This window comes from Mya arenaria, chromosome 17 (assembly GCF_026914265.1).
Source record: "Mya arenaria isolate MELC-2E11 chromosome 17, ASM2691426v1".
Lineage (NCBI taxonomy): Eukaryota > Metazoa > Mollusca > Bivalvia > Myida > Myidae > Mya > Mya arenaria.
The window spans coordinates 6,574,242-6,588,257 of record NC_069138.1 but is presented as its reverse complement, the minus strand read 5'-3'; the positions used below and the strand labels follow the sequence as shown (position 1 = coordinate 6,588,257).

At 35.3% G+C, this 14,016-nt stretch overlaps 1 protein-coding gene across 1 annotated transcript; it reads left to right on the top strand.

Moving 5' to 3' along the window:
* Nucleotides 1–2,463: 2,463 nt before the first annotated feature.
* On the top strand, nucleotides 2,464–3,887 carry LOC128224403 (uncharacterized). Its single transcript, XM_052934233.1, has 2 exons — nucleotides 2,464–3,091; nucleotides 3,706–3,887. Exons 1-2 carry the CDS (start codon nucleotides 2,464–2,466, stop codon nucleotides 3,885–3,887), a joined length of 810 nt encoding a protein of 269 aa, XP_052790193.1.
* Nucleotides 3,888–14,016: the final 10,129 nt, after the last annotated feature.

Here is a 14,016-nt window from a genome sequence, read left to right as displayed (position 1 = left end):
CCGGTTAAACGAAATGTCCTTGTCTTGTCCGCTTTATCAAAATGTACTTGTTTTGTCCGCTTTGCCAAAATGTACTTGCTGTGTCCGCTTTGCCAAAATGTACTTGCTGTGTCCTCTTTGCCAAAATGTACTTGCTGTGTCCTCTTTGTCAATATTTTCTTGCTATGTCTGCTTTGCCAAAATGTACTTGCTGTGTCCTCTTTGCCAAAATGTTCTTGCTTTGTTCGCTTTGTCAAAATGTACTTGCTTTGTCTGCTTTGCTAGAATGTACTTGCTTTGTCTGCTTTGTCAAAATGAACTTTCTTTGTCCGCTTTGCCAAAATGTACCAACTTTGTCCGCTTTGCCAACACGTACTTGCTTTGTCCGCTTTGCCATTTTTTTTGCTTTGTCCGCTTTGCGAAAATGTACTTGTATTGTGCGCTTAGACAAAATGTCCTTGATTTGTCCTCTTTTCCAAAATGCACTTGCTTTTTTCGCTTTGCCAAATTGTCTGCAATGTCCAATCTCAACAGACATATCCATCACTTACGACAAAATAAATCAACCCGCCGCAGCAGATTTCATTTGTTTGGCGAACAGTCATGTACATACATCGGAACTTCATATGAATGCCTTTGTGATTGTTATTTATCGCTGAAGTGAATATCGTCGTTTCAAGTGTTTTATGCAAGAAAAGCTTAATGCGGCATAATTCAACGGCCAACTACGTACAAACTTCTCATTTGGTTTTCAGATGTAAATAGCTCGTCGTTTTATGCAAGCGTGTCCAATCGATTTTATATGTCACCCCGTAGTTGTCCTTGGTTTTCGTTAATACATCCCCTGTTCAAACTGCCCCGTAAATACGTCTCAGGTAGAACACTCGCAAGCTGTAGTACATACTCAAATACACTCGAACTAATGTCGTGGTGGAAATTCCCGCACTCCGTATCGCACCAAGCCGTATGTTATATGTCCGTTGTCGTGTGTTTTTGTAATTAGTCACCAACATGTTTTGGCCATGAAAACAGGCGATACCATGTAGCAATACACAGATATGTGTATAGCTGTTGAACGATAAAGCACGACTGAATTGCGAGATTTGTACAACTTCTTTGTCGTTAAGAACGTTTAAGAATTATTATTTTTTTGTGTCTTTTCAAACATACAATACGACAATATTAGTTTTCCTTCGTTTGACATAAACCTTAAATATTAACCTTTTGCTCCTCAGGATAAAATCGCCGCGACTCAGAGGTTGACACAGGAATCTCAGAAAACTAATAATGATAGCACTAAAGAGCTTCATTAGATTAGCCGCATGATAACCAGATATTTCCTCAAACTGCTATAAATCTTTGTACGATTTGTTTGAATACAACTCGTGTCGGTTACAGTATCCAAGTCGCACGGCCCTTTATGGATTGAGCTGTTTAAACTATAGTTTCGCGTACATCAATGCGTTCTTCAAATACATATTACAATTGAGTAAATGCAGTTTTTATTATAATTATGTACATTTATTCATCAAAAATCTCTCGCTTAACTTGAATGGGTATGTAAATAGAACGCGTAATGGTTGCAGTTTAACTTATGATACTGCATGCTTGTTATTGCCAACATGCTACACAAAAGAGTACAACACTGTCCCGTCACCCATCGGCTGCACTCGATTGTATTAATTGTATTGATTGGGTTTTGGCTGCAGTTACAGTTACTATAACTTAATACATATGTTACTATACATAGTAACAAATTTGAACAGGAAATAGCGAATAATTACATGACTCATCGATTATCAGTATTGCGGCCCAGGCCGACTTTCGATTCTTTTTTTGCGACCCGTAGAACGTTCGCACGCGAATTCAATTTTCGTCTTAAAATCAATTTTGGCTACTGCAAAATAATGTCTTGACTAAATAAATACAATTTTATTGATCTGCTTGAACATATTTATTATTAAAATTCTAAAGGGAGGGAAACGCGAACTCAGTTTATGAAGATATGCTAAGAAAATAAGAACATTGGCCCTCGTGCTCATAATGACCTTCGACTACGTCAGGACAATTATATCTCAACGGCCCGGCTATGCCATGAATTAACCTCTAAATATACATTGCATAAAACTACCATAGGATGATAATTATTAATATTTTAGCATGGTAACGTGATGTCCAATCAATACAATGCTTAAACATCCAACAACAAGAACAACAACAGCCAAAACAACAACCTTATTGGCGGTAAAAGATCGGTTTAAATCGCAAGACCAAACATTTACTAAATTACAAATATTCAGTGAGCGTTGTAATCAATTATGAATGGCATTGAGCGAAGTAAGGTTTTTGTCACATGCTTACCCTTGTTTTTCGTGTAATTCACCCATTACGAATATTTTTTATTTTACACATGTGTATGATAATTGGCTAGACTAATCAAACGCGACCTAGATATTCGATGGTCGTGGTAAAGGCATAATAACCATGCAGAAAACAACTGGAAATGACGCAATATATACTGTGATACTAGAAGGCTGCGATTTTGAGGTTGATCTTCCCGTAGTCAAACTAAATTTGGTAAAATGCATGAACGCTGGGAACACTGCTCGGTTTCAAAGCGTCACTGACGACGATCTGCAGGACTTTGTTGTCAAACAGAAAAACAAAAGTACTGTTAATAAAACTTTCTATGACTTGAAATTACTTTCCTCCTACCTTCACAGAGTAAATGAAATGCATGAAATCAGCGAAATCCCCCAAAATGAGCTTTACAATCTCTTGTGTAAATTCTTTGTCTGTGTCAAAAAACCTGATGGCTCCAGCTATGAGCCCACAACTCTCCGCGGATTCCTTGGTAGCTTTGAACGATATCTACGTGATCAAAACTTCGGGTATTCTTTGATTCATGGGCCTAAGTTTGCTAAACAGAAACAACTAAAATGTGAAGGCCTGGGAAACAAACCTAAGAGAGCTGACCCCATTACGGATGAGGGAATAAGTCAGCTTTGGGAAACAAAGCAACTGGGAAAAGCATCACCTGAAAGCATCATCAACTCGCTCTGGTTTTTTAACACTGTAAACTTTGGGTTACGGGGAAGTGATGAGCACAGGAGTATGTGCTGGGGGACCTTAAGCTGTGTGTAGATCATGCTGGGCAGGAATATTTAGAGTTTAAAGAAAGACAAACTAAAACCAGACAAGGGGCGAATCCAAGGAATGTACGATCAGTCAAGCCCAAGATGTTGGAATGTAGCACAGAGCCAGAAAAATGTCCTGCCGCTATTTACAAGGAATACGCCAGTAGGAGACCAGCTGGCTGACTTTAGCAAGCCATCTGACCTATTTTATATTGCAACCCACACAATTCAATCAAGTATATAACCCAATGACCAATGGTTTAAACGCCAGCCAATTGGACAAAACAAACTTACCTCAATAATGCAGCGAATGGCCAAAGCTGCAGGACTTCCGGAAGACAAACGGCTAACGAACCATAGTGCCAGAAAGCATTTTTTCAGATTTTTTCTGAGAACAATGTTCCGCCAAACCAGATAATGCAGATCACTGGTCACAGAAATATCCAGTCAGTCAATAATTACAGCCACATAAGTGACAAACAACACAAGAACATTTCAAACATCTTGACAAACGCAGACAATATGCAAAAAATGCCATTTCCTTGCCAGTTTAATCAGCTGTCGTATACCAAAAATACAAATTCCGCAGCACAGGCTTCTCAGTACACATTCTATGGCGGCTTGAACAACATGTTCGCTGGAAACATTCTTGGTGGAACCTTCAACATCAACATCCAGGCAGTACCGAGTAAAGCTTCGACATCATCATCTGCATGTTGCGATACTCCATTTACACCACGAACGCCGCAGAATCATCGTAGAAAGCGATAGCGAATAACTTTTAAATCCGTGCACACAGTAAAACTTGACAGACCTATGCAGGTCACAAAAACGGCGTTAATGCATGGACTCTCAGTGTGACGTCATCAAATTATGTACTTATTGTTTTTTTCTTTAAATGGTTCGTTATTCATGTTGTTGGATATTTCAATTATTACAATTTTTTTTATCTTTGTAAATTGTTAAGTGCTTAATAAAATTGAAGCTTGATAAATGCTTGCTACTTTTGTCATTTTCATTAGGAACTATTTCTATGGCGCATCGATGGCATTCCTCTTGGAGTACTTTGGCTATCAAACAACGGGTTCAGAAATTGAAACTAAATTGGTAATAATAACACCGTTTAAAGCATGTAATAAAAAAGAACTGACACTCGTTGTCATTTATACAAGATTTTTTAAACTCGTCCATGAAATTTGTTAGTAAGGTCTCCAGAGGCTCGCTTACTAACAAATTTCATAACTCGTTGAATAAAGTCTTGTATTAAATGACAACTCGTGTCAGATCCTATATATATTATTTATTAATTTCTAGTAAACAAATTTCAGTTGAATCACACACATAACGACTCAATGGCTTTAAATATGTTGCTTTAAGTCATTGTCGCTATGCAAGCATGGGTATAAGTGAAACCTACAGAGACCAGAACAGGCCAAGACAAATGCTGTAACTCTCTGGTTTTTCTAGGTCCGAGCTTGAATTGTTTTATTTATTTTTTTCTAATAAAATAGGTTCCGTTCAAACTTTATCCGTTTATGAGATCAGCAGACTACACTATATTCGACTGTACAGCACAGGCAGTTATATTTTTCTGTCAGGAAACTCGTTAATACAATAAATGAAGACGTTTACCCACACAAAAATACTTCTGGTTCAAATCGGAATACAAGTTCATTTTGGAAGCATGAAACCTATAAAACGGGTAAAATAACCCAGAGAAACTAAATGTTAATTTAACTGGCCTTTGATTTGTGCACTGGTTTCAAGGACCGATTTAAATTCATGAATGTCATGTTTGCAAACATATTGCATAAATAGTTTCAATTCGAAGGCCTTTAATAGTTTCAAGCAGCTGTGCTGATCTTGTTATACACTGGGAATACTGTATGAACTATTTGGTATTACAAGTGATTAGAGAGTGCGAATGTTACCATACTTATAAAAACGGAGCTTTGTTAGCATCATGTTTAAGGCGTGAACTAGTGACAATAAGTATAAACGATACAAAATTAATATTTTAAACAATTTTTCATTTTTTCATGAGTATCTGTGTCGCAAGTAGAATGTTTTGGTGTATTCCTCACACGTCTCGGGATTGTGATTAATAACCTTATTTATTCTTTGACAAGCCTTTGCATGCCTTCAGAAACCAGAGTTGGATGGCGGATTTCTATTTATTATGTGTATCGTTTCTACAAGTCCCCCGTAAATCACCTTTAATGCGTCCGCGGCTGAGGCCAGTACTAAGCGACAGTGTTTTGAAAACAACGACGTGTCATTGTCAGAACAGACTTCTGTTTCCAAGTTAGAACCACGGTTACTTTTTGTATACAAATCACACAATATATTTTGTACACAATTGATTAGCACATCATTCATGTGCGCGAAATATGAGTCATCAGCAACTAAACTAATCAAAGCACTAAAACTGCTGAGAGATGGTATTGATTATATATTGTAGCAGTAATGTAATAATTAGTAGAATAAATGTAGGTAATGATTTAAAAAGATAGTGAAAAAACAAGCAAAGGGTATCACATGAACATTTGTCTTCGATAAGAATTTAAAAATAAAAAAAAACATGGAAGACAGAAATGCATACGATGTAAATTGTATTGAACAAGTGAATACAAGAATTCAATTGAAGAATGTACTACATAAAGAATTGAGCGAATTACATTTATTGCGGAAATGAAAGTGAACAAAAATGAAGGTTGAATGTTAATTAACATGTGATTATAGCAATTGTAGATTTTTTACAGATCAGTTATAATTGTGACATCTTATTTGTGAGTGTTGTTATATAATTGTTTAATTTTATAAACTGGTGGAGTGAATAATGTATAAGAATGTATTACATTGTATTCGTGTGTGTGCCTAAGTCAGAAAGTTGTACAGATGATGTTCATTCAGTAATATGGTTAAAATCTACATACATAGCAGTCAACCAAACCTTTGCTAGTCCAATGCCTTACATTTATAGGCGGTTTACAATTTGTAAAACTATATTGACAAATAAACACAAATTTACTTGCAAGGTCTAACTGCATTTTAACTGGTTACTCTTTTAAAGATGCACTCTTTCTCCCGGTTTGGATAAACCACAATTAATACTATTGTTTTGATATACCAACAATAATTAATAAACGTCGAAAAGTATGGTTCTTATGATACCGAGTTGAATTTGAAAAAAAGGTGTAGACAACCCTGTAATTCTACTATGAGCAGATAATAGATCACAGTAAAGCTCTTAGCACTCACCAATCAATTAATATTTTGCGTGTTTAGCTATTAAATACAAGGTAAGTAGTATCACGCAAAGGTTATGTCTGGTATACATGTGTATGTATTGAATTTGAATAAGAGTGTCACTTTAAGTAATAGTCCAGTATTTTTTTTATCTAAAACAGGTCTGACTTTGAGCCTTATTTACAATTGCAAAATGGATCTTGATCACTATGAACACAGTTATTATTTATAATTGCCTGAATGAAAGTAAAGATGAGCTTAATAATTGACATCATAAGTTGATAAAATTCAGCTATGTAAGGTCAGAAATAAGCATCCAGAAATGGATAGAAGTATCGTTATTTGTTCCAGATTGGAAAGGGCACAACTCAAAATGACAATTGTTTCTAGTACCATGTGTACTTTAATATTCATAAAAAAGTAAGACAATATTACGTTGATGGATGAAATACGAAGGTTAACACAGAATTGATTATTTTTGGCCTGTATTGACAGTAACAACAAAAAACCACCATATATATTACAACATATGCAGCAAAATAAACAGTCAGTTGCTTGCAACTAAATTGAGGTCATGCAATTCCTGTATGAAAGATGTAGCTGACAATTATCACAAAACGTGATTAATTGGAAGCGCAAGTATACACATCAACACAATACTTTGAGTAATATCTGTGGTATTGAACATGAACAATATACACGAAATGAAAGCAGTACTAAACCATAGGTGGACTAACAATATGCAAGCAATTTAGTACACATGCTAACGTCAGTAATTTATGCACATCTATTTTATACACAAAAAACGCATGCAAATGGTGAAACTTAAGCTGGACTAAGTAGTTTATTTCATGGGTTAGGAGGGAGCTAATTCATCAAAAACTGACTATTAAATGTGTTCTGTTTGTGGAAATAATGTTATTGAAGTAAAGTGTCATATACTTATCAGTTAAGAAGTGCACATGCTATTGAAAATCCTATTTATTTCATAAAGTCTAGCGCAGTAAACTACCAAAATATTTGTCTGAAAGCAATATTACATTCGTTGAAGAATGTTCGGAATAAGTTGACAATCTGTTGTGAGTCAATGCTGTTTAAATTGATAAACGGCACAGTGGTATATAATTTATATAGCTATATAGACAACACAATGGCAACTAGATAATTCGTTACCAATTGGACACTAGCGTGGCAACAAAAATGAAAGTGATTGAAAAAGTTAGTGAAGCAAGAACAGTTTAGTTTATTATAAAATTAAACACTTCCTTTCGTTGTCAGTTGAATAATTTCCGTCTATCTAGATCAAGGAAGCAAATTAGGAAGTGAACATGGTATTGAAAATTATATTTATGTCTTAAAGTCTAGCGCAGTAAACTCCAAAAATTATTTGTCTGAAAGCAATATTACATTCGTTGAAGAATGTTCGGAATAAGTTGACAATCTGTTTTAAGTTATTGCTGTTTAAATTGATAAACGGCACAGTGGTATATAATTTATATAGATAACATAATGACAACTAGATTATTCTTTACCAATTGGACACTAGCATGGCAACAAAAATGAAAGTGTTTGAAAATGTTAGTGAAGTCAGAACAGTTCAGTTTATTATTAAATTAAACACTTCCTTTAGCCGACTGTTGAACAACGTCCGTCTATCTAGATCAAGGAGGCAAATTCAGATTTATGGAGACCGTCAGCATTTTGTCAGCAGCCAACAGCAACACCACCATGCCATTCTCCTAGCCATCCTCAATATCATAAATGCTCTCAAGGAGAGCTTAGACTCTATGCAAGTGTTCACACAAGCTGACCCTAATTAAAACATTTAATATTTCAAAGGGCCCAGTAAGGTTCGAATGTTAACAATTGAAAAGAAATACATTTTGAATGCACAGACAATATAATGATTTTTATGTATGAAAAATGTATTATGATTTGTTGACAAGTTAATACATTATCATCAAGACCGCATGTATATGATGTTAAAGTTTAATTAATTCATTGAATAGTTTTTGAAACAGCAAGGATGCTGGGTGATAATATTTTGACCTAGTTGGGATAAACTGATTGATATAGTAGTTCAATTTTGTAACTCTGAAAATGATTTGGGGAAAAGGCGTTCTATTTTGAGATGGCTAGTCTGTGTATATTGCTTCTTGTAATAGATGTGGATGTTTCGTAGGTGTTGGTAACGACATCATCATTGTACAACACCAGCACAAGTATCCTGGGGTCATATCATTCTGCTTTGCATGAAGCCTTAATGTGTTGTTTGCTTGTTCAACTCCATCTGAAGGTCACATCCTAATTGCGTACATTAACAATATAAGCTGAGTTTTATCCTACATTAAAAGAACGGAATGCATCGGAAAAAAACCCTGGTCAATTTACTGTACAGATATCCATATGAACTATATGCACGCATCAAATTAATGTAAAGTGATATTATATGAGTGTACTGTACGCTCCTTGAAAGGGGAAAGACGCTTAGTTATCTGATATGGACAATAAGGTATTTAGATGTAATCGTATTCATTTAAATAAAATAAAGAGGTAATTTTGAAGGTAAGTACATTTTGAGAAAGGTATTTAATATGAAAAATAATTCATACCTGGATGATTTTGCCAGCAACTAACACCATTGTTTTCTGTTGTGACTGGAAACCAACTTGAAGGGGAGAAGCTTCAGAGGGTGAACAATGGCCTGTCAAAGGTGCATGTGCCGTAGAGGCACATCAAACAGCCAGCTGTCACTAGGACTTTAATTTGATATTTGGTATTAAGGTAGCCATTATGAGGTTGAATGAGCTCTTGCTTGAATTTTCGAGAACCCGTCTGTCTGGGGCTTATTTGATTATGAGTCGGCTTGACTGTGACCAATTAGAATACAGAGCGCTGCAAGAGACCTATTGTGTCTACAAAAGATAATTTCAAAGCTTTTATTTGGTTTACGGAATTTCGTGGTTTTATTCAAACACGTTTTTGCTTTCTAAACACTGTTTTGAACTAGAAAGAAATGCTTATTAGGCTTCTTGTTATTACAATATGAACACAATAAGTTGGAAAAAAACACTTGTTAGGGTTTAAACGTAATACTTCCGGCTAAATGAGGTTACGTGAAACATACATAAATATGCTAATGAAGCTCGTTTACCACTGGTTTCGCTGAAGTCTTGACATGGTTTGGTTGACTTGACTAATAATATGGGAATAGAGATTCCTTTTCTAATAAAACGATGCTGTCGATATTGATCATATTTGCATTTCAACATTCAAATTATTTTATCTTGATTTTGATATGCATAGTTGTATACATATATGTCAGTATGAAGTTCATTATGAAACAGTTATATCATCTATTCATAACGAACTGTTGATTTAATTACAACGTGTGCACATTTTTACCTCGGGTTATATTTGGACTTGTTTATATGGCTGAAACGAACATAAGACATAATGATGATGGTAATATTATTCACGGAATATATCCATGTCTGCATTCAATACATCTCCTATTCACTAGGCGATATTATATTGCAGTATTTTAAGAGAAATCCTGTCAGTAAACATTTAAACTGCACTTTTTCACGGTTTTCTTTCATTCTTCAAAAAACATAATACTCAAGAATGTGATAGGTTGATAACTTCAAGTGTATCAGCTGAAATAGGAGTGCCTTAGCTTTTATAACTTAATGTTTTTGAAGTCTTAGCATTCCATTTAGCCCAAATAGATAATGTAACCTATGTTTTTAAACAATGCCTAATATACACTTGACGGTAGACGACCATAATTTATCACAAGGCCTAATAAAAACTTGACGATAGACGACCACAATTTATCACAAGGTCTTATAGAAATTCAACGGAAAAACGAATAGAAACATAACCAGACTTAAACACCACAAAGCGGAAGACGGAGGAGTCACATTTCAAAGCATGACAAACACGCAAAGGAAATGCAATTCTTGATTACTGGTTTGATCTTTCATGGACTATCAAAGGTTGCTATTTTAAACTACCTTATTGTTGCCTTTGTTAAACGGAAATCATCAATACAGGATGTATAAATCTACGCAATAATGTACTAAATTCATAATAGGTCGATTAATTACTCAAAATTATCCGTGGCATTATCACTTTGGCCCGACACTGTTATTAGACGCTTAAAGTTAACAATTGTTTCTGTTTTTCAACTCACGATGTCTTTTCTTTGATCTTTATCGTAGGGACGCTTATAAATACAGTTTATCCATGCGCTTCAAAAACAACGACTGTTTTTGACGTTACACTAAAATTCGGTTGATATAGAGTAAACAATTAAACAAAATGTAAACAAAATGTAATCTGAAAACAGAAGCATGTGAAAAAAAACGAATGCGGCGTTGCTTAAGAAACTAGAAAGCATTTTTTTGGCCTAAGGCTTTGTAATGGTATGTCTCGGATTTCTCTACATGTTTGTTTTCATTTGATGCTTAGTTGTGCGCAAGGCTAGGGAACATTGAAATTGTAAAATGCAATGATTTTTAAAGTACTTAATATCATATTCATGAATAAGTTTTATTTATTATTATCTGTCAAATGTACACTCAATTTACGCTCGCTCTGCATTAAAACAAACACTCGGTTTAAATAGTAGTTAATTTAACTTAATTCTGAATTATAACAGCTTTTAGCTACGATCAACTTGGACGGGTACATGATATTATACACAAATGTAGCTGATGTTTTCCGTGAAAATTAAAATAACTAAACCAGACATAAATAAAAATATTCCAAATATCTAGATTTAACTAAATGAATTACCCTGGATTACTTTCAAACTAAGGAATTATTTAAGCAGTATGCATATAACATGTTTTGAAAATCATTGCAAGCAGAAAGCGCTGCAGTATATGTTAATATGAAATAAAAGTACAGTGTAAGGCTTCGGGTAACATTTCACTCATAACATTATCTTGTAAACAATGACAAAAACATTTAAGCAGGTGTCGTTTTAATGATCCTGTACTCTACAGTGGTATTGTTTGCCAACATACACGTTCAGCTTACAGTATTCTCACGCAATAATAATTATTGCTGAATTTTCTTGCTATATTTGCTGATTGCTATTCACCTGAGCAACCATTGACGTACCCGTGGACACTAAATACGAAATTGTTTTCTCGTCCGCTTATATTTAATTGACTGCACCATGCCTAACATGACATGACACTGCCATCATAGATACACACGGGTGGCATGGCTTCACACAAATCTTTAGATGAAAGAAAGATGGCCATATCTACAAGACGATACACACATAAATTCGTCGGTTTGTAATGCAGTTTCTTCAATAAATCGTGGACTATTAAAACGTTCAGATGCAATGTACTTTTTTCTGATTTTTTACAGTAAAATATGTTTTAACAATACTACAATTAATTATTCTCTATGTTTACAATTGATCCAATGAGCAATGAATATTCATTGAAATAAATTTTGACTGTCCTAAAAACTTCAAAGACATGTTAAATAACATTTGTTTAAATACATCAAATGTTTATATGTATACCAAATAGCATATTGAAAAAGAGAAATATTAAAAAAAAAAAAACTTTGCTTATGTTACAAGAAAATAAATATGAAAACAAGCATTCCTATAATAAAAATTGCAGGGAAAACAGGCTTAACTTCAACAGTATGCTAGCGGACATATAACACAATAAGTCTAACCGACACTCAATGGAAAACGAAAACTTCACATAAGAAGGCCTCACAGACACATAACTGGAAATAACTATCTACATATGAAGGTCTAAATGGCACTCAACAAAAGCCTAATATACACCGAAGGGAAGAAGGTCACATAACATCAGAAACCTTAACAAACTCAACGGAAGGCGGTCACATAACATTAGAAAGCTTAACAAACTCAACGGAAGACGGTCACATAACATCAGAAAGCTTAACAAACTCAACGGAAGGCGGTCACATAACATCAGAAAGCTTAACAAACTCAACGGAAGGCGGTCACATAACATCAGAAAGCTTAACAAACCCAACGGAAGACGGTCATATAACATCAGAAAGCTTAACAAACTCAACGGAAGACGACCACATAACATCAGAAAGCTTAACAAACTCAACGGAAGACGGTCACATAACATCAGAAAGCTTAACAAACTCAACAAAGGCGGTCACATAACATCAGAAAGCTTAACAAACTCAACGGAAGACGGTCACATAACATCAGAAAGCTTAACAAACTCAACGGAAGACGACCACATAACATCAGAAAGCTTAACAAACTCAACGGAAGACGGTCAGATAACATCAGAAAGCTTAACAAACTCAACGGAAGGCGGTCACATAACATCAGAAAGCTTAACAAACTCAACGGAAGGCGGTCACATAACATCAGAAACCTTAACAAACTCAACAAAGGCGGTCACATAACATCAGAAAGCTTAACAAACTCAACGGAAGACGGTCACATAACATCAGAAACCTTAACAATATCAACGGAAGGCGGTTACATAACATCAGAAACCTTAACAAACTCAACGGAAGGCGGTTACATAACATCAGAAAGCTTAACAAACTCAACGGAAGGCGGTTATATAACATCAGAAACCTTAACAAACTCAACGGAAGGCGGCCACATAACATCAGAAAGCTTAACAAACTCAACGGAAGGCGGTTACATTACATCAGAAAGCTTAACAAACTCAACGGAAGACGGTCACATAACATCAGAAAGCTAAACAAACTCAATGGAAGACGGTCACATAACATCAGAAACCTTAACCAACTCAACGGAAGGCGGTTACATAACATCAGAAACCTTAACAAACTCAACGGAAAGCGGTTGCATAACATCAGAAAGCTTAACAAACTCAATTGAAGACGGTTACATAACATCAGAAACCTTAACAAACTCAACGGAAGGCGGTTACATAACATCAGAAACCTTAACAAACTCAACGGAAAGCGGTTGCATAACATCAGAAAGCTTAACAAACTCAATGGAAGACGGTCACATAACATCTGAAAGCTTACCAAACTCAACGGAAGACGGTCACATAACATCAGTAAGCTAACCAAACTCAACTGAAGACGGTCACATAACATCAGAAACCTTAACAAACTCAACGGAAGGCGGTTACATAACATCAGAAACCTTAACAAACTCAACGGAAGGCGGTTGCATAACATCAGAAAGCTTAACAAACTCAACTGAAGACGGTTACATAACATCAGAAACCTTAACAAACTCAACGGAAGGCGGTTACATAACATCAGAAAGCTTACCAAACTCAACTGAAGACGGTCACATAACATCTGAAAGCTTACCAAACTCAACGGAAGACGGTCACATAACATCAGAAAGCTAACCAAACTCAACTGAAGACGGTCACATAACATCTGAAAGCTTAACAAACTCAACGAAAGACGGTCACATAATATCAGAAAGCTTAAAAAACTCAACGGAAGGCGGTCACATAACATTAGAAAGCTTACCAAACTCAACTGAAGACGGTCATATAAGATCTGAAAGCTTAACAAACTCAACGGAAGACGGTCTCATATAATCAGAAAGCTTAACAAACTCAACGGAAGGCGGTCACATAACATCAGAAAGCTTAACAAACTCAACTGAAGACGATCACAT